Raw genomic sequence first — 22,228 nt, 5'->3', positions numbered from 1 at the left:
CGCTAGGTTCATATTTTTTAATTAATTAGTCAAAGTCTATTAAGAAAGAAAAATTCAAACTATTTTGGAATCGATTAGAAAATGTCACATTAAAATTAAAAAAAATAAAAATCATCCCCTACCCAACAAATGAAAAAAGAAAATGAAAATGTATAACTACCACAATCCCCACTTCCCCAAACCATTACACAACGTGGTTCCTTCACATACTACTAATAAAGTAACACAACTTCTCTTCAATCTTCTTATATATACATCCATTTTCCTTTCTTTCCAACTCTCATGGCTTCCTCAAGAATGTCTTTTTCAGCAAATATCAATTACTATTCCTCTCTTTTCCTTCTATTTTTGTTGCTTACAACATTGAACTTCTCTTTTTTGGAAGCTCTAAATCTTGAAGATGATCAATCCAATATGAAGCTGCTTGGGAGCAAAGTATGTGATGAAATTTACGTAGTTGAAGAAGGAGAAAGTCTTCAAACTATATCTGATAAGTGTAACGATCCTTTTATATTGGAAGAAAATACTCAGATTAATGATGATGATGATGTTTTCCCTGGCCTTGTTCTCAAGATTACTTCATTAAAGACAAGAAAGCTAGGACAACTATTCATAGAGTAATGCTTAATTACTTACTTGGTTTTTGTACCTTTCTTCGTTCTATTATTTCTCCTTAGTTTCAAGTTTCTATTTACCCTCTCTTATGCTTTTTAATACTAGGATTTAACGTATGTAATAGTACTAGTATTAAGTAATTTTTACGCTGTGTCAGTATATTTTAGTTGGTTATTAACAAGCTACTTGGTTGATTTCAATGTTAGAAAATTTGGATTAGTATAGACAACTATCTTGTTGTGTGTTAATTTAACCTGACGGCGTAAAAATATTATATACCACCAGTGTACATAAATTTAACCTTTTCAAGTATTCCCATTTTAGCTTAAGTGTATTAGGAGTTTTCCAGAAAATACTTCAATTGATTATTGAATTAATCTTGCTTATATTGTAATAAACTGTTCTTTCAAATATACATATATTCATGCAGTATCCGCAAAGCAATGGGATCGCTGCAAACTTTGGTTGTTTATTGGAAAAATAAAAGAGAATCTCGTTAATATTGCTGCACGCTTATAATATCCAAGTATAAATTCAGTTTTTTGCTCGTGAAATATGCTAGTGAACGAAGATATAACCAAAAGTTATACTACTATGAATTAGAAGGTTGATCATGTGGTATAAAATGATGGAGAACAGAAATTCTAAATTGCACGGCCTTGCATTTTTATTAATTTTTCATCTAAACAAAGAAATCGATAGAAGTTCAAAATTATTCTTATGAGTTCCTATTGTACCATTGGCGAATAAAAATCCAAAGTTTTGTTATTCCAGATAAAGTATAAGCTAAATTACTTAATTTCCCCCCACTAGCTTAGATTACTATACTAGACATAACGAATACATAAGGTGGAAAATATATAAGTTTTTAAGTTTTCTAGCTAGTATTCTATAATTGTTGGTTTATATTCTTAAAATATAAATACTAGAGAAGCACGTTTTATTTGGCATTCAAAATAAATTAAGCATAAATAAATACGGTATCATCCAGAAATAGTGACCAATAATTCATAGGACCTACAAATTAAAAGCATCATCCAAATAAAATCACTATAGATGATGATCAAAGAGCAGAAGAAAAAAGAAGCAGAGGAAGAGTCACACGACAAATCCAGCAAATTATTCAATTTCATGTGTATAAAGTATACCATATGATCCCAAACCTAAAAAAACAAACTATTTCATGCCTAAACAAAGCAGTACTTATCAACGTTAATCCCAAAATCTGCTGAATATGCTATACATCTAAATTGCTAAATTTCTGCTCTTATTACTAATACCAGTGTATGAAAGTAAATGTCTAATACTATAATTTGATCTTCCACTGCTCAACGCTAAATCTTCAATTATCAGACGTAGGATCTGAATTATTCTCACTGTTCAACACAAATTGCTCAAACCTTTTCATATCTCTTTGCTTAGTAAAAAATGGATAATTGAGAAGCTGATCAGCAGTTGGCCTCTTTTCTGGTTCCTCATTAAGACATTCAATCACCATATTCTCAAACTCCTCTGAAAACACCTTTTCTTTTCTTTTAATCAAATCCAAAGCTTTCTTGACTTTCCCTTTCTTCTTCAGCAGTTTTTCAAGTGATTTTGGCAATTTCTTCTTTTCCCTTATCTTCTTGATTATACAATCCAAATCTTCACGATTTTTCACTGGTAACTCCCCGTAACCTAATTCCAATGCCGTTATTCCCAATAGCCAAATATCAGATTTTGGTCCATTTGTAGCATTATCTTTCTCATAAACCTCTGGCGCCGCACCCCATTTAGAAATACTCTTAAGATCCAAAAAAACAGAAGAACTGGAACCACCTTCTTCTTCTTCGGTATTGATGTTTTCTGAATTATATACTGATGCTGCAAATGCTAATTTGATCTTGATTTCGCCATTACTATCACCAATGTGAACTAAAATATCACCAGCATTGAAAGTTGTATGAACCCTTCGAATAAGATGGATATCTTTTAGACCAAGAAGTGATTCTTTAAGAACAATAGCAATACAATCCTCTGACAAAATTTTCTGCGTTCGAGTCGAGAGAATATAACGAAGAGATCCTTCTGACATGTACGGCAATGAAACGCATAAAACTTCATTAGTATCGAAATAATTCTTGACTGCTATTAAATTGCCACGAGGATTAGTAAAACTCGTATGTGCTTCTAGTTGCAACTCCACACATTCATTTTCATGATTCTTGTTTATCGTCTTCAAAGTGACGTGGCCACAAGGAATAAGTGTATCATTTTCCATAGATTCGGAATGTAAAGCTCTGTAAACTCGGCAGCAACCATCAGAAGTAGAACCAATTTCTTTGTTGAGAAGGTAAGTGTCCTTAGTGTTTGGATCAATAATGGTCTTGCCAACTTTTCCTGGCTGATAATCTTTTGGTAGACCTGATGATTTAGACCTACGCATTTTTTTCAAATGGATGTTTTGGGTTCTGCTTATTTTCTTCAACAGAAAATCAGAAGTTGAGAAAATTGGGATTGATTTGGGGAGGAAGAGAAGTTAATGAAGATGGGAATATGTATTTATACGATTAATAAAGGGACGATAGCTTTGGCTCTTTGGGTAGTTATTCCGCGCGCCTTAGTTCAAGAAGCCGTTATGATTCTTGCCCTCTTTTTTTTTCTTTTTTTTTTTTTAAGTTTGTTTTTAATATTTCCACTTTTGAATTTTTCTTCTTCTTTTGAATGGGCGAGTTTTCATGTTTCAAAATACGAACATTAGTTTGTTATTATTCCCACGTACCAAATTATACTACTTGTGCTAATATCACTGTTCAAATTGACTGAGTGTTTAACTAAACGAAATTACACAAAATAAAGAAAAAGTAAAATTAACCCAAGTAACCCTACATCTAATCTTTTAAGCTAAAAATAGCCGTCTGATATATTTATAATTAATGTATTATATATGTATAACTGTGTATAATCAATGTATAATTTATGTATACCGACTAGAAAAAATAAATATTGAATCTGACCGGCTATTTGTGTAACAATAGTCTACTCTTGGGCCTGAGAGAACAGGGAGAAAAATACTGAGGGGTATGATAATATTGTCACCTAAACTATTGTTATAAAAATTAACTCTCCAAAATTTTTTAGTCCAAAAACAGCAAGCATATAATGTTAGGTTGAAAAGGGTCAATTACTGTTTGAAATTGAGCAACTTTATCATCTGTTAAACTTTTGATCTAATATACCTTCATCGTTAATTCAGAACAAGTTTCATTTTTATTCTTGACCTCTAACGGGACTCCAACTTTAGGGTAATTTTGAACCGTAGCCAAAAGTGGCGGGCAAAATTTGAACTTTTTTTCAAAGAATTTGAATATTAATGAGCCCACCCGTTTCATATATGATGGAGGTTCCATTCCAATGAAAAATACAAGACCAAACATATGAATGAAAAGTATAACAAAAATTGAGCAATTTTCGAAATTTGTGCCTTTTCCCCTTTTATAAGTTAATTTAATGGTAGAAATTATGCTCTAATGGTCAAGGTAAATAGGCTTGTGAATCTTGTGTAAGCCAAATGCACATGTATGGTATGCGGATAATAAGAAATTGCGTATCTATTTTAACATGAAGTAGTGATTGGCGTCTCGGACATTGAATGAGTCATTTTATAATATCTGCAAGATTAGTGTTCTTTGTGTTTACTTAATATGGCAAAGGAGATGTTTAATTTACTAGATACCCAGTACGTTGCTTTTAATTCTTCTTGAAATATTCAGCAGGATTTAGCTAATTCGGGTCATTACGCAAATGAAATGCTTCTATAAAAAGCCAATTGACTCTTGTCAGCTTCTATAAAATGTTAAACCATGGAGTAAGTGCAAGAACTATTTAACTGGTTGGGTGTCGAATTCTAATAAGATTATATTAATTAGCACGCGATAGAGATAATTAAACATTTCATTAGTAATTATATATCAACATTTTGAATATTATACAAATTTCTTATTTATTTGGGTGAAGCCATGATCAGAGTAGAGTTGCAATTAATGGGTGCTAACTAGGAAAAAACAAAAAGGCGATTAAACATATGCGATGTTTTATACTTCAATGCCGCACAAGAGGAGTGATTTGTGTGATGTTCAATTTTTTTGTTGTCACGGCCTCAATTTTCATCCGTAGGATATCATGATGGTACCTAGTCTCTAAGACTAGGTAAGCCTAACATACATGCAGAATATAACTGAAATAATGATAAAACTCTCAAATAACTCAATAACTATCATAAAAGAACTCCGCAACTCAACAGAAACAAACTTTTCAAAATCCGGTGATATCAAGCCACAAGCTCTACAAGAAAGTACTGAGCATCCCTAAACAACAATGTCCGTAAAAAGGGAAAAATAAAATAGAACTAGATAGAGGGCGACTCCGAGGCCTGCGGACGCCGGCAGGTATACGTTGAAATCTTCAAATCCGAACTCAACTCACTGGTGCCTGGGCTGGTAAGAGGTACCTGAATCTGAACAAAAAGATGTGCAGAAATGTAGCATGAGTACACCACAACGGTACCTAGTAAGTGCCAAGCCTAACCTCGGTAGAGCAGTGACGAGGTTAGGTCAAGGCCCTACTAGAATAAATAAGAAAACTGAACAAGTTTATATATAGTGTGATAATGATAAACAATGAAAATGAAACAATGAAGAAATATACCAAGAATAGCTACACTGAACTAAGGCAAATAAGGCTTCACAGAAGAAAACAAGGAATAATATGCCAAGAAAACAAAGCAACCAAAACATGAGTGATGTAACAGAAAGGTATCAACAAGAATCACTACAAAGGTACCGCCTCGTAGTCTCATAATACTAAACAATTCACAATCTTTCCTTATATCACCGTGGGAGCCTTGCATTTAATTTTTAGAAATTATTTTTTTTCGAAATAGCTTTCCGCGTTTTTGCCTACCTTATCACACCGCGTGGCTTCAAGTAATTTTTCTACTAGCAACACGCGTATCAAGCCCACCTTATCTCACCTTCAACCTCAATCCTTATACCACCGCATGCGTCTCAATATCACAACGTATCACAAATCGTACCTCACGTGCCCAATATCACAACTTGCCAAAGAAGTCAACAATAATAGTGTTTTCATAATAAATAGCTTATGGCTCAACCATAATATGCACAAGAGTCTCAAAAATAATAACCGAAAATGAATAACTCAACAAGAATGATATTTCACAAATTTACAATTTTGCCTTAATGTGAATCACGACCTTTATAACTCAATACCAATTTCAACAATAAGATAGTCCAAGAAGTAACAACTTCAAGTAAGGAACTCAACAGTTAAATAATGAATAAGGAGTAGAGCAATCAATAACTTCAACTAAACATGTAAAGATAATTAGCAAGTAAGAGTTAGGACAAGTATTAATGATGACATGTAAAGCATGTGAAGATAGACTAATGATGATGAATATAACATATTATGGTAACTCAATTAAAGGCATGAAAGGAATCTACATAACTAAAACCGGTCAATTACCACATTTAGCCCGTGTACACATTCCTCACCTTACGTACACAGCTTCCACATATTATAATTAACACAAAACAATACCAATCCTAAGGGGTAATTCTCCCCTCCCTCCACAAAGTTAGGCAAGACACTTACCTAAAAACACGCTAACTCAATCCCCTAGTAAGCCCTTCCCTGGATTATCTAACTCCGAACAGCTTGAATCTAGCCAAAACAGCTTTATACCATAAATGTAAATTATAGGAAGCTATTCCGAATAATAAAGCTACAATCTTTAAAGAAAAATAAAAAGTCAACTCAAAAAGTCAACCCCGGGCTCGCGTCTCGGAATCTGACCAAAATTATAAAATCCGAACACCCATTTGATAACGAGTCCAACTATACAAGAATTACTCAAATCCGTCTTCAAATCACCTTTCAAATCTCCCAATATTTAGTCTAAGAAGTTTCATAGATTTCCCCCCAAATTTTCAACTCAAATCACTAATTAAATGATGAAAATAACAATAGATTTATGTAATATGGTCAAATCCGGGTTAGAATCACTTACTCCGATGATTTTCTTGAAAAAATCCCCGAAACATCGCCACAAACCGAGCTCTCTAGGTCCAAAAGATGAAAATAAAAATAAACCCTCGAAGACCCCTTTTTCTGCCCAACGATTTCGCATCTACGGGCTCACTGTGGCACCTGCGATGCCACACCTACGGAAAATCCATCGCAGGTGCGGTTCCCACTAGGATCAGAGAATACCGCTTCTGCGGGCGAAATCACGCACCTGCGCGTCCGCTCATGCGGAACCTGGGCGCATCTGCGCTTTCGTGCCTACGGATGGGCCTCCGCTTCTGCGACCCCAAGCCTGGCTAGCCATTTCAGCTTCTGCGCTTCCCCACTCGCACCAGCTAATCCGCACCTACGGCTATTCCCACCGCAGGTGCGATGAACCAGAATGGCTGGAGCTTTAGCTAAATGATTAAGTCCAAATTGGTTCCGGATTTGATCCGATTCAATCCGAATCACACCGGGCCTCCGGGACCCCATCCAAGTATACCAATAAGCTCCAAAATATATAACGGACCTACCCGAGGACAAAAATCACATCAAACAACTTCGATTCTCCAAATCGCAGCCCAATTCAAGCCTATTGAAACTATGAACATCCGACTTCTGAAACCTACACCTTATCATGCCAAAACAACTCCGATTGATCTCAAATTTTGTGCACCAGTAATAAATGACAACTTCCAGAATCGGAATCCGACCCCTATATCAATAAGTCAACTCCCGGTCAAACTTCTCAACATTCCAAACCTTTAACTTTCTAACTTTTGCCAATTCAAGCCGAAACGACCTATGGACCTCCAAATCAATATCCGGACACTCTCCTAAGTCCAAATTCACCATACAGAGCTATTGAAACCGTCAAAAGTTTATTCCGGAGTTGTTTACATAAAAGTCAAACTACGGTCAACTCTTACAACTTAAGCTTCCAACTTAGGGACAATGTGTCCCATTTCACTTTGAAACTCACTCGAACCAAAATCAAACATCCCCGACAAGTCACAAAACCACAACAAAACATAAAGGAGGTAATAAATAGGGGATCGGGGCTAAAATACTCAAAATAACTGTGCCCGCTTGTTACATTCGTGCACTAGATTATTGAACGACTTGGTTCTTATATGTGTTCTTTAAACTACAGTTGCGAAATAAATAATGCAGAAATTAAAGAACACTAGGATTTTTATGTGGAAAACACTAGGCTCAAAAGGTGAAATATCATGACCTACTACCCAGTAAGATTTTTCCCAAACACTTCACTGTAACTCTGAGCGAACAACAAAGTTTACAAACACTTGCAAACCTAACGATTCCCTCTAACCCTTGTATCAACCAGCCACAGACTGTTGCGACCACTTCCAGTTAACTATAACTTGAACAATACAACTCGAGTTTACAACCTCTTGCAAACCTAAGGATTAACTCTAACCTTGTAGCAACACACCACATGATGTTGTGACTCCTTCAAGTTAACTCTAACTTGAATAATACAACTCAGGTACCTAGTACAATTTGCTTCTAAGAAAGCTGAAAGGCACAACTCAATAACGCCTACTGCACTTTCAACTATAAATAAAGAAAGACACATAAAACTCTTTATGTAACTGGATCTTCAATCTGGTTCGTGTAGCTTCAGGATCACACTCTTGAATCTCACAGGAATTGCTCACAAAATGCCTTGCTATTTTTCTCTCAATTCGTGCTTTCACTTCTGTATGTGTGTGTCACCTTTAAAAGAGAACAAAACGGATAATTATAGAGTTAGTAGAATAAGGGTTAACTAGAGTTCTAATGCTTTACTCTTCCTTGGTGGAAGAGTCCTAGTCAACTTCAACTTCTAACTATTTCCTTACCTTGGATAGAGTTCTATTCAAGTAAGGAGTTCTGCTCCTTATCAAATATGCAACCTTTTTGTTTAGGGTTATAAGAAATAACCACTTATACTTATTCCTTTCACATGCATGCCTTTTGCTTGATTCTGTCTGTCACCTGGGTACACTGTCCATGGACCTCGTGCATGCATGTGTTCCTTTGTCAATCATCAAAACCAAAATCGCTCAGGTCAACAAATTCTCCCTTTTTGATGATGACAAACTCTGTGCTTTTCGAAAGCATCAAACTTGTTTCAACTCAGCTCAACATCAAACACAATGTCAGAACACTTTCTATTTAAAGTCACAAATCATCAAGGACCAGGTTTATTAGGTTATAAACATCACAATCCAAAGCAAAAGCACACTTTATCTTCTCCCTTTTGGCATTATCGAAAATTTGCATAATTTAGTTAAGTAACCAGATTTTGGTAGATATCACTCATGGCCACTAGGGCAACTTCAAATGCAATCATGGATTCAATTTTCTCTTATCAATCTACGGATATTAGCCATCTAAGAAATATCAACAAATAATTAGAGCAAAGGAAGTGAATATTATTGATATGATTCTCTCACAAAGCATAAAAAAAATAAAAGCACTGAACCATGAGCAAAAAAGAAAACAAAAACATCCCACTTGGGTCACTGGTTACAAACTGGGCCAGGAAGGGTTTAAGACTGGTAAGGACCAGGTTCTTGTTTCTTGGCTTGAAGCAGGTTCAACGTATCTTGAAGAATACCATCATTCTTCTCATTTTACTTAGCAAGCTCACACTTGAGAGAGTCTTTCTCATCCTCTACTTCAACTAATCGTTTCTTCAGCCTTTCAATCTCAGCGCCCTTAGCCATTTTCTTCCACTATTTGAGCCTCCTTGCTCCTTTTGGCAGACCTAGTTTTTATAGACACAATTGAGACTTAAGCCTCAGCCTCTGTTTCTCGAGAATTCTTTTGAGAAGTCTTTCTCCTTTTGGCACTAGGGGTGGGTACTTCCACATCCTCATATTCATCTTCAAAAACCAGGTCCATCTCCTCAATCTGGACTACTCCACTTGGCTTACCAACTTTTTTTCTCTTTCCAAGCTACTTTCTTGGCATTCTCAGCTAAGGCCCTTTTTACATTGGCCTCACTACGTTTCTTCTGGCTCCTTGTAGTTTTTCCTCTTGTGGGAGGAGTTGCTACAGGGATAGAAGGAGCACTCTTTCTCTTAGTGCCACCCATTCCCTTTCTTGTAGTCTTTCCAACTTTGCTCTTCTTCTTTTGATTGTATCTATCTGACACCTTTTGCAGCAGATCGGGACTCTTGTCTATTTTAGCAAGAGAAGGAACTAGTTCATGAAACCGTTTCCTTAACCTAACCAGCCCATATGATGCACTTCTATCACCAGAACCATCACCTGTCTCCTGTGATTCTATCCTCATACTTTCATTCATAGTCTCCTCATTATCACTAATCTCTTCAATTAATACAATCATTGCTCCAGCTTCTCCAGTTAAACCAACAAGAGTGGGTGAAGGATATCCATCCACTCTTTGTTCTCCTTTCCCCCTCACATCTACTTCAGTACCCTCACTCTCTTTTTATTTTTATTTTTCATTTTTACCATCAACGTCTTCAATAACAACATTTTCCTTTTCAATACAAGCCATAGACCCAACCAAAACAAACCGATTCTCAAGATTGTTTGCAATTTCAGAACCAAACTCCGAGGTGGGAAACTTAGAGGTTACCTGTTCAGTTTCGAAAGAAACTGGTTCTTCCCCTTCAGTCGCAGACCGGATAATCAGAATTTTGTGGTTCTTCTGCTTGATTGGCTTGTAGCTTCTCATTCAATTTCTTGGCTTGTTCTTTGCTTGATACTATTTTTCATTCAATCATTTTGATATGCTTTTTCTTGGGGATTTGAGTGGTTGAAAGTGTGGGTGAAGGTTCTTTGGGTGGTGAGGAAGAGTATTTAGAGTTTTTGGGATTCTCATGGGGTGTTGTCATTTGATCAGTTCAAAACTTGAGATAAATGGAGAGAGTTTTGAGGTTTTAGAGATTTTGATCTTTCGAAAAAAATGAGATAAGGGGATAAGGTCAGATCAATTTAAAGATGGTAAAGGTTTAGTGCGTAACAACAACTTTTTGGAGGTTAGAAGTCCTTTCATCTTCGGAGTTTTAGTTTGAAGAGGCGTCGGACTCTTCCACAAAAATCTCGGCAATTATGGCGCGTGGGTTTAGGGGTTAAACTGGTTCTTTCATTACTGATTGGTTCAAACGGAGTTTGGGATAAAGTGGGACTCTTTTCAGATCATGATTCATATGTAGTAATTTCAAATTATGCGGAGTGTAGAATGCATACCTTATAAGCTCGATGAACCAGGTTCTTCACTGAAAGTTCTCTTGTGTAAGACTGATGTTTTCCAAGAAAATAAGAGTAATATCAGTAGACATCAGTGAGACATTTAGCACATGGCACAAGAGTATACTAATAAAAGTATGAGACTGAGCAATGTCTAATATGATTATTTACAAAATTCACAAATTATCTAACCAATCATTGAGTTAGAACCAGCTTCTTTTAGGTGATCTTAATCATCCCTAATTCTAACTTGTTCCTTTAAAAGTGATCTTTACTCAAAGCTTAATGAAGATGTCAACTATTTGCTTATCAGTAGCACACAATTCCATAATGATCAAACCATCTTCATAGTTGTCCCTCAAAAAGTAATGCCTAACATCTATGTGCTTAGTTCTTTTGTGATGAACCGGTTTCTTGGTCATACTAATTGTACTGGTGTTTTCACAAAAGATGGGGATACAACCTATATCAATTTCAAAGTCCATTAATTGTTGTTTGATCCACAATAATTGAGCACAACATGAGGCAGCAGCCACATACTCAACTTCAGCAGTAGACAAGGCCACATAATTTTGCTTTTTGGTGGCCCATGACACAAGACATGAGCCAAGAAAGTATACCATACCTGAGGTGCTCTTTCTATCCACAAGAAAACCTACATAATCAACATCAGCATATCCCACTAAGTTGAAATTACTACCTTTTGGATACCATAGACAGAGGTCAGTGGTGCCTTTTAGGTATCTCAAGATCCTCTTAACAACAGTCAAGTGAGACTCCTTTGGATTAGCCTGAAATCTAGCACAAAGGCCTACACTGAAAACAATGCCAGGTCTACTAGTAGTGAGATATAAGAAAGAGCCGATCATACCCCTATACATCTTCTGATCTACAGATGAACCAGGTTCATCTATATCTAATTTTGTGGTTGTTGCTATAAGAGTATCAATTTCTTTGGAATCTTCCATTTTAAACCTTTTAAGCAACTCTTTCACATACTTTTATTGATGGATCATAGTTCTATTTGAATTTTATTTTATTTGTAAGCCTAAAAAGAAATTAAGCTCACCTATCATACTCATTTCAAATTCACTCCTCATTAGTTGAGTAAATTCTTTACTTAACCTATCTATAATTGCTCCAAAGATTATATCATCAACATATATCTGAAATACCAAGAGATCTTTACCTTTTTTTTCAAGAACAGAGTATTGTTAATTTTACCTCTCTTGTAGCCATGCTCAAGCAAGAATTTAGACAATCTTTTATACCATGCTCTTGGAGTCTGCTTGAGCCCATAAAATGCCTTGTCAAGTTTGTCGACATGATCAGGACTTTCCTTGCTTTCAAAGCCAGGAAGTTGCTTGACAAACACTTCTTCCTTTAGATAGCCGTTGAGGAAGGCACTCTTGACATCCATCCGATGGAGAGTGAATTCCATGTACGCAGCAAAGACTATAAGGAGTATAATTGCTTCCAATCTTTCAACTGGAGCAAGAGTCTCATTGTAGTTTATGCCCTCCTCTTGACTATATCCTTGAACCACCAATCTTGCTTAGTTTCTTGTAAAACTGTTCCATCTTCATCAAGTTTGTTTCTGAAGACCCAGTTTGTGCCAATTACTGATTTGTCCTTGGGTCTTAGTACCAGGTGCCAAACTTGACTTCTCTCAAATTGGTTGAGTTCATCTTGCATTGTGTTAGCCCTGTCTAAATCCTGCAAAGCCTCAGTAACATTTTTAGGTTCAACAAGAGATAAAAAAGCATCAAAAGTACAAAGATTCTTCAAAGAAGATCTGATTTTGATTCCAGAGGTTGGATCAGTGATTATGTTCCCAATGGGATGAGAACTTTGATACTTATAAGGTTTCACAACCAACTGGTTTCCCTTAGATGTTCCTTCAATGTTCTGTTGTTGACGAACAGGTTCATGGGCAGGTTCTCTCGAAGTTTGAGGGCCAGTTCCTCTTTGTTCAGTTCCCCCTGTCAGGGTTCCCTGGGTGGAAGGACTTGTTCCATTACATGTTCCTTCCTCTGGTGTAGCTTCAATCTGGGATGTGGTTTTATTTGAGTTTCTTACCAGCCCAATTGCTTCATCATCCTGTTCCTGCCTCTTAAAAAGAATGTTAGTTTCATCAAAAATTACATGTACACTTTCTTCTACACACATAGTTCTTTTTTTATAAATCTTATAAGTTTTACTATGTGAATAATATCCCAAGAATACTCCCTCATCACTTCTGGGATCAAACTTACCTAGGGAGTCTTTTCCATTATTGTGCACAAAGCACTTGCATCCAAATAAACTAAGGTGAGATATATTTGGTTTTATCCCTTTAAGTTACTCATAGGGAGTCTTCTCAACAAGAGGTCTAGTCATGCACCTATTTATGATGTAGCATGTAGTGTTCACAGATTTTGCCCAGAAGCTATAGGGCAATTTACGAGCAAGTAGCATAGTCCTAGCCATTTCCTCCAATGTCCTATTCTTTCTTTCAACTACTCCATTTTGCTGTGGAGTTCTAGGGGCAGAAAAGTTATGATCTATACCATGCTCACCACAAAATTCAACAAATTTAGCATTCTCAAATTCAGTACCATGATCAGACCGAATTGAAGCAAGTTGATTACCTAGCTGGTTCTGAGTTTTTCTAACAAATGAAATGAACATGTCAAATGCTTCATCTTTAGATATTAAAAATAGTGTCCCAAGTAAACCTAGAATAATCAACAAGCACCATAACATATCTTTTACCACCTCTGCTCAATATTTTCATTGGTCCACATAGATCCATATAGACCAGTTCCATCGTCCTTGTAGTACGTACTATTTTGTTGCTTTTAAAAGAGGATCTTACCTGCTTCCCCCTTGCACAATCTTCATAAACTTTATCTTCCTTGAACTTAATGTTAGGCAACCCTATCCCCAAGTCCTTGGAGACTAGTTTATTGAGTTGGCTTAGACTGGCGTGTCCAAGTCTCTTGTGCCAAAGGAGGGGATCATTATCCAACACACTTAAGCAAGTGAGTTCATTATCTGAAAGTGTAGACATATCAACCACATATATGTTATTCACTCTTTTTCCCTGCAAAACTATCTTGTCAATGGTAAGATTAATCACAAAGCATTTTGTAGAGGTGAAAGCTACCATGTTTCCTCTATCACACAGTTGTGAGATACTTATCAAGCTGTATTTCAATCCATCTATCAGGTAGACATTCTTAATTGAGTGATAATTTAATTTTCCTACCTTCCCAACTCCAATAATCTCACCTTTCTCTCTATTTCCAAAGGAGACATTACCTCTTTTAAAGGCCACAAATGAAAGGAACCTTTTATTATTTCCTGTAATGTGTTTTGAGCAACCTCTTTTCATATACCATATTTGGATTCTCTCTCTCATTTGGACTTGCAAAAAAAAAATTAGAGGTTAGTCTTAAGAACCTAAACTAGTTTCGGTCCCTTTCTATGGGCAAATGGATAAATTAATTTTTTCTTTGCCCAACTTGGCAGCCTATTCTTCCCTAGAACAAATTTTTTGTTTCTTAGACTTGCCTTTTATTTTGCTACACATTCACTCCTATAGTATCTAATGTTACCACAATGAGTGCAAATTTTATTCTTAGGAAGTGTTAGGTACTTATTTTTAGTATCCCATTTGGGTGCAGAGTTTCCAAAGCCAAGTCCCTTTCTATTGCTACTATGGTGTTCTTGTAGCCATAAAAGTGCATCGGAGTACCTGTTCCATTTACATGTTCTATCTAACTCATGCTTAAACTTATTCAAGTCCTCTTTCAAAGTTCTTACCAGTTCATCCCTTTTATATAGCTCATCTTTTACCTTTCCTAGATCCTCTTCTAGTGAGAGTTGTGTGCCACTAGCTATTTCTTTACCTGCTCCTAACTTCAATTTCAGATTTCTAGATCTAAGTTCTAGAAGAGATGTGTCAAGTGCATGAACCTGGTTCTTCAACACAGCGTTTTCATTTTCAGTTTCAAGCCCTAAGTTTTAGGTTTTTTCACTTTGCTTTCAAAATGACACACTCCTTTGACAATTGTTCTTTTTCAGAACTTATATTCTTAGATTCATCAATTAAAGTTAGCAATAATTCTGATAGTCTATCTTTAAAAAGGACTTTAATTTTATCCTTTAGGCCTAGAAAACTTATCTCGGATTCTTCTTCAGGTTCATCTTCAGATTCTTGAATTGCTATAAGAGCTCGTTCGGCATCATCATCGTCAATGTCCTTATCTGAAATGTCTTCCCAAGCATCAACCATTGCTTTGGATGGCCCTTTGTTGTATTTCTTCTTATCATGAACTTGTTCCTTCTTTCTGTTTCTTCTTTTAGAACTCTCCTTTTTCCACTCGACTTCCCATATAGGACAGTTTTTGAACATGTGGTTCTTTTTATCACATTTGAAGCATCCATCAGTTATCTGAAAGTGATATCTTCTTCTCTCCTTCCACAAAGAATAGTAGTGATTATTGGATAGTGGTGGCCTAGTGGTGGATTGATCTTTACAATTTTCAGGTAGTGCACTCATCTTGATCTTTTCCTAAGGTGTTAGCCTCTTCAAGGATAACCTGCTCTGATACCAATTGATGTTTAATACTTCAATGTCACACAAGATGGGGTGATTTGTGTGGTGTCCAACTTTTTCGTGCACTAGATTATCGAAGGACCTGGTTCTTATATGTGTTCCTTACGCTACAGTTGCGAAATAAATAATGCAAAAATTAAAGAACACAAGAATTTTTATGGGGAAAACACCCGGCAGGTAAAAAATCACGACCTACTACCCAGTAGGATTTCCCAAACACTTCACTACAATGCTGAGCCAACAACAAAGTTTACAAACTCTTGCAAACCTAGGAATTACCTCTAACCCTTATAACAACCAGCCACATGCTGTTGCGACTGCTTCAAGTTAACTCTAACTTGAACAATACAACTCAAGTTTACAACCTCTTGCAAACCTAAGGATTAACTCTAACCTTGTAGCAATACGCCACATGTTGTTGCGACTACTTCAAGTTAACTCTAACTTTAATAATACAACTCAGGTACCTAGTACAATTTGCTTCTAAGAAAGCTGAAAGGTACAACTCAAAACGCCTACTACACTTTGGACTAGAAATAAAGAAAGACACATAAAACTCTTTATGAAACTGATTCTTCAATCTGGTTCGTGTAGCTTCAGGATCACACTCTTGAATCTCACAGGAATTGCTCACAAAATGCCTTGCTATTTTTCTCTCAATTCATGCTTTTACTTCTGTATGTTCGTGTCACATGTAAAAGAGAACAAAACTGATATTTATAGAGTTAGTAGAATAAGAGTTAACTAGAGTTCTAATACTTTACTCTTCCTTGGTGGAAGAGTCCTAGTCAACTTCAGCTTCTAACTATTTTCTTATCTTGGATAGAGTTCTTTTCAAGTAAGGAATCATGCTCCTTATCAAATATGCAACCTTTTCGTTCAGGGTTATAAGAAATAATCACTTATACTTATCTCTTTCACGTGCATGTCTTTTGCTTGATTCTGTCCATCACGTGGGTACACTGTCCATGGACCTGGTTCATGCATGTATTCCTTTGTCAATCATCAAAACCAAAATCGATCAGATCAAAATATGCCATTAATACAAATGTGGTTTGTTCAACATTTCTAGGTTTCTCAACTTTCCAAACAGATGATACTCTGCGTGCAACATTTCTGTATGTTGGAATTATACAGAACCGTTGGCGGACCTATAGTGTAACTACTGGGTACTCACGCAGCCATTTTGCTTTAACCAAACACTACTACATTTACTACTAATAACATACAACAGCCAATCTCCAACCGCACTTTGAGATTTAAGGCGGTTGAGCACCCACAACTTAAAAATCTTGGGTACAGAACGAACACAGTTGTAATTCAGCCTCTCCTAGTTGAGCTACAATTTAGTCCTACATCACGTTCTATACATGTCAATATGCATACATGTAAAAGAGAGACCACAAAGATCGAATTGATTTAACTCAAATTCTAAGTTGTTTTCAAGAAAAAAACGGAATCACCGTCTCGTGATCTATTTTTTTTTCTACCTTTACAGCTCGTAGTCTCAGTTCATGACGATAGAGAACAAGACAGCAAGCGAGTATTTTTGTGCACTTCTACTACCGATTAAGAGCAAAAAAATCTACCAAGACCTCATGGACCAAATCAGTAAGCACCTCAAACTCCAAGTCTAACGCCAACTCTTCTTTCTCCTCTTCAAACTTGTAATTCCATCTCCCTAGTTCTTGCATATCCCTTATATAGGCCTCCCTTTTGTCCTCATTCTCCCACTCAAATTCATCATTATACTCTCCATTGATCAAAGATTTAGCTTCTTTCATTAAGATTTCACTTTCATCAACATTGTTTTGAATCAGTTCATGCCAGAAGAAATCCAACAAAAGCTGATCCACATTTGCTTCACAATCTTCCGTGCACAACTTTTCAGTTTCTTTGAAATGGCTTAATAATTTCTTTGCGTTTTCTTCAATCTCATGCGTTTCTTGTTCTTGTATTTCTTCATCCTCCTCGTTAAAGCTAGTGTTTCCTTCTTCTAGACTCTCAAACGCTTGAATTCTTTCCCTGAGCATGCACTTTCTTCCTGCAATATAGTGACAAGTTAATCATCATCGTCTACAAAACAACTGGAATTAGCTACGAATTTCGTCGCTAATCTGTCGCTCGTAGCTAGCAGAATTTCTTGATATTTGTCGCTAATCCATTGCTCAATAGGATTTGTGATGAATTTTTATGTTTGGCTATAGAATTTGTCCGTTGCTAATTCCTGTCTTTTAAACGATATTATCATAACACAAACTTCCTCGTAGAAAAAAGATAACTTGAAGGTATTGAGGTAATTGGAATAGCCGTGCATGCAAGTTGATCGACCACTACCATAAGAGTTTTAACTTTCTACATTGACTTGTAAAAGCTATCAAAAAAATGAATTTATAATCTAAAGTAAGATAGGTACCTACTACAATAATAAGTTAAAGTACACTGTAAAAGATATTTTGGCTAGCTGTCATTATATATAAGCTAAATCGTTGAGGTACTTGGAGATCGAAACTTACTGTCAGTATCAACAAGGGTTCTATGGAAAGAAAAGTATTCGTCCTGATCTTCACGAAATGGAGATTCAAGAACTGAGACTGGACTGTGCTGCTCGTTCTCATAGTGTTCCTGTTACATAAGTCCATCATATATATATATATAGCTCAATTTGTAAATTCGATGGAGTACTTCACTGTTATCCAAATTAATAATGACAACAACTAAAATTGTACAAGTTGTTAATTAAAGGCATAATTAAATAATTAGAAGTATATATACTCTCTCAAGTAATTACTTAAACTTTTAAATGATATAGTCACTCACTTTAACATACAGATTAGATCCTACACTCAAATCTCATCATCACCCTTACGTGCAATCCATCCCCTCTCGAGATATATTCGAGTTGTTATTTACCAGATACTAACTATTATGAGCTGAGGACTATATGATGAAATTAACCATAGAACCCAATTTTAATAAGTTAGTAAAAGATATTATTGAAGCCACGTCAAACTCTATACGAGGCTTAGATTAGATTTATTTCAACAAGGACGCAAAAGTTCATGCAATATGATGGTACAGTATTACTAATAATAAATCTATTAAATCAATTTAGTATATTTAGGAAAGAAGAAAAACTCCAAAAGAAAATTACCTTGGGGTCCAATTTGATTCCTCTTGTCTCTGTAACGCAACAACCACCGACACCTTCTTCAAGTAAATTCCTTTTGCCATAGCATTCGTCTATTTCACCACACCAAGAAGATAAATTCTCAGCAGTAAAATCACACTTAAAGGGGGAATGAGCATAATCCAACGGTGTAGATTTCTCCTCCACTAGGTCCTTAGATGATTTCCACCGTAAGATATCTTTGACTTTGACTTTGACAGTAACTGAGACCTCATGGTTCAAAATATAGTTTTCAGTCTCTTTGTGATTTCTTCTTGATAGTTTTCTCGAAATGCTTCTAGGTAAAATGGATGGGGATTTAACATAGGTAAATGGCAAGAACTTAACAATGTTAATGACCTTGTGAATGGCGGAAATAGTAGCTGAAGCAGCTCTAGATGATCGACTTCTATGTAGTTGAGATGAATTTTTGTTCAAAAATCTTTGACTTGTAGATTTATAAGCTTTTTGAGGGTGTGATTGAAAACTTATATTTGAGGAGTAAGAAGGGGACTCGTCTTGGAGGAAATCTTTAAGCAACTTTGGTCGACACTCGAATGAAAACTTTGCATGTGGACTAGGACATGAAGAAGCCATAGCCACAACTCTTTTTTGAATTAAGAATGCGCGAATAATCAATCGAAGGAGCAGAGTTTAGAGCTTTTACTTCGTATAAAACACTAAAATGCAAAAAATGAAGGCGAATGAGAGTTGGGCTCTTACCTTCTTTAGGTTGCAATTGTTGGGTTGAGTTGAAGGAGAGAGTGAAGCTATATGCAAATATATAAAAGGAATGGTTCTAAAGGTGAAAAAATCAATGCGATGAATCTAGAGAAAGAAGACAAACCAATAACTAGGATCTTTGTTTAGTAGTACAATATTAAAGAGGTGTTCAGTAGTTGGTCATAATTCGATAACAATTAAAATGCTCGCGAATTCGAAGATGTGGCATAATGGTAATAAAAATTGTAAAAAAATAGGATTCATATATCAAAAAAGATAAAAAGTGCTTGGTGAATTTTTGCTACTATCCTAAGCTTTAGTGGAAAGAGTTACTTATATTAGCGGGAGATAACAACAACAACAACAACAACAACAAGTAGAATCTCAAAAGTGGGGTTCGGAAAAATTATTAAAAAGAAAAAGTATTGTGAAAACCTAGATTTAACGTGGTATAATAGTAGGGTGTTTGAAGGATGTCGGAAATGAGCCAAAAAAGTAAAGATTTGACTGACTTCGTATTTACAGTCTATATATCTGCAGATTTTTTCTTGTCTAATATGGTTTCCCATCACATGTAAAGAGTCGAAGAAATTACTACCTGTCTTCATTATCAATCCTGAAAGATTACATATTATTTGAAAAGCATTAATTTGGGAAACTTAGCAATGCAACCTTAATAAAATTTTAGTGGCTAACTAACAAATTAATTAAGCTTTAAGACAATGAATTTAAAATAAATTTTGCTTGAAAAGTATGTCGTCTTGTTAACTAAGTATGTGACATACCTTGATCCCAACTAGAATCTTAAGCAAGATGATAAGTGCTTCATTAAATACTGATGGCAAGCTAATCTAATGTCTTTAATTAAAGATTTGACTTTGCTAAATTTGACGGTGTGTTTTGTCCTTTTGTCAATTAAAAACAGGGGCTTAAATTGAATAAAATAAACATGGAGATGCAAAAATTATTTGGCTTTTGGAGCATAGTAAGTTGAGGAAATGTGGAGAAGCATGGAAGACGATATGTGAGAGTATGGACCAAAACATATTTGTATTTGGTGCAACGTAACTAACTAATGTCGAACAACTGGACAAGTAAAATAGTTTATACTATACATATATTCCTAACTTGAAGTATCAATTTTTCTAACCTTAGGAATGGATAATTGTTATGATAGAAAGTAGTTTACTTCCTTAGTGGACGTATTTACGCGAGTTCAAATTAATTTGACCAGTAACGTTCAAACTGAATAGTTAAAGTGGAGAAAAACATAAACATATATTCATAAAATAAAATCAACCTTGTCTCCTCTCAATCCTAGCTATCATGAAATTTTGACATAGTGACAAATACTCATAGGATTATGTGCACGTGCAGTTTGGTGTCTTCCTAGATATTTGAGGCCAAGTTCCAAGGTATCCAATGTTTTGTGTTCATTATGACAAAATTTCCTCAAATTATCACTTAACAGGTCTGTCAAATTTCTACATATATATATATATATATATTGTTTTCTAAACAGAAAATACATAGAGTTACTCGGAAGAATTAGTTGGCACACCCCCACAAGTTTTTATTTTATTTCTTGGAGCCCCTATTTATTTCTCTTTATCCTTTTTTTTGGCCCAAGAAAATGCTAAGAGAATATTTAAAAACTTTTGGGGCAAACTTTAAACTCTACAACTAAGTGGGAAAACCCTTTCCCCAAGTTTTAACTCTCAAGTTCTCCTACAAACTCCAAGCTTTTTTCCCCATAGCTGCGACGCTTGCTTAACCTGAAAGAGCATTGAAATAATTTTTCTGAAGTAATGTCTTGTTGTTCTGGAGCCATAATTTGAACCTTTGCAGTCGAAGAACAGTTACTACAAGTTAAAACCCTAAATTATGCTTATTCTGATTTATTCGAAGTCAATGTGTTATTTTTCATGTATTGTTGTGTGATTACCTTTGTTTATAGTTATGGTGTTGATAAGGATGTTCCGGATCACTTTAGTCAGTTAAATTAACTTACTTTTCTGATACTAAACGTAAATCAGCATCGCGATCCTCTTACGGTGCCTAAAAAAGGGTAAAAGCAGTGATTATGGAGCCAAAACTGTTTAAAGCCCAATAAATAAACCAAACGAGTTTTTAATAGACATGAAGCAGATTGAGAAAAACAAAATATTGAGCCCCAAGCAATCAACCAAACGAGTTTACTTATGGTCAAGAAGCTGAAGAGGCACTGCAGATAGGGTGACAAAATGGTTAAAGGAAAACAATATCTATCTATATTATTATAAAAGTATGAATAAAATATTTAATTACAAAAATAATCTTTTTATATTAAGCATAATAACTCGACATAATCGGAATTCTAGACATTAGTTTTGTAATCATATTTGTTTTAGAACATAATACTTCACGTTAGAAATACTACATGATTACCTTTAGAAATCCTATTAGTATAATTATTTTCGGGCATAGATATTAGCCTTGTAATCCTATTACTTTTAGGATATACTTTTTAAAAAATTCTTATTACTAATTTAATTTGAAAACGTGTTATATTGTCCAAATCCATTTAGAAACAGGAGAGAGCATATATTATTATAAAAGCACGAATATAATATTGATAAACCAAAATACTCCTAAAATATTAAACAGAAGAACTCATAGGGAAAGTACATTGCTGTAATAACTTATTTTTTTGGACTACAATAACTTCTATGTTAATGTTTTTAATATTTAAGATTTTAAAATTAATACAATCTGGTCTATTGAATTCTTATTAAAAATATGTAGGAAGGTTTAATAAAATCAATTTCATAAGAATCCTC

At 35.3% G+C, this 22,228-nt stretch overlaps 3 protein-coding genes across 3 annotated transcripts; 1 reads left to right on the top strand and 2 right to left on the bottom strand.

Annotated features, from left to right (window-relative positions):
* The first annotated feature begins 282 nt into the window (after positions 1-282).
* On the top strand, positions 283-621 carry LOC142177109 (uncharacterized). Its single transcript, XM_075245573.1, has one exon. It carries the CDS (start codon positions 283-285, stop codon positions 619-621), a length of 339 nt encoding a protein of 112 aa, XP_075101674.1.
* Positions 622-1,957: 1,336 nt separating this feature from the next.
* LOC107786460 (serine/threonine-protein kinase BLUS1-like) lies at positions 1,958-3,040 on the bottom strand. The gene has a single exon (XM_016607945.1). It carries the CDS (start codon positions 3,038-3,040, stop codon positions 1,958-1,960), a length of 1,083 nt encoding a protein of 360 aa, XP_016463431.1.
* A 12,791-nt stretch (positions 3,041-15,831) lies between these two features.
* LOC107786461 (uncharacterized) lies at positions 15,832-19,525 on the bottom strand. The gene is made up of 3 exons (XM_016607946.2): positions 18,672-19,525; positions 18,034-18,142; positions 15,832-17,561 (listed from the first exon to the last, which is right to left on the bottom strand). Exons 1-3 carry the CDS (start codon positions 19,281-19,283, stop codon positions 17,080-17,082), a joined length of 1,203 nt encoding a protein of 400 aa, XP_016463432.1. The 5' UTR covers positions 19,284-19,525; the 3' UTR covers positions 15,832-17,079.
* Positions 19,526-22,228: the final 2,703 nt, after the last annotated feature.

Source organism: Nicotiana tabacum, chromosome 23 (genome assembly GCF_000715075.1).
Source record: "Nicotiana tabacum cultivar K326 chromosome 23, ASM71507v2, whole genome shotgun sequence".
Classification (NCBI taxonomy): domain Eukaryota; kingdom Viridiplantae; phylum Streptophyta; class Magnoliopsida; order Solanales; family Solanaceae; genus Nicotiana; species Nicotiana tabacum.
This window is presented reverse-complemented; position numbering and strand designations above follow the sequence as displayed.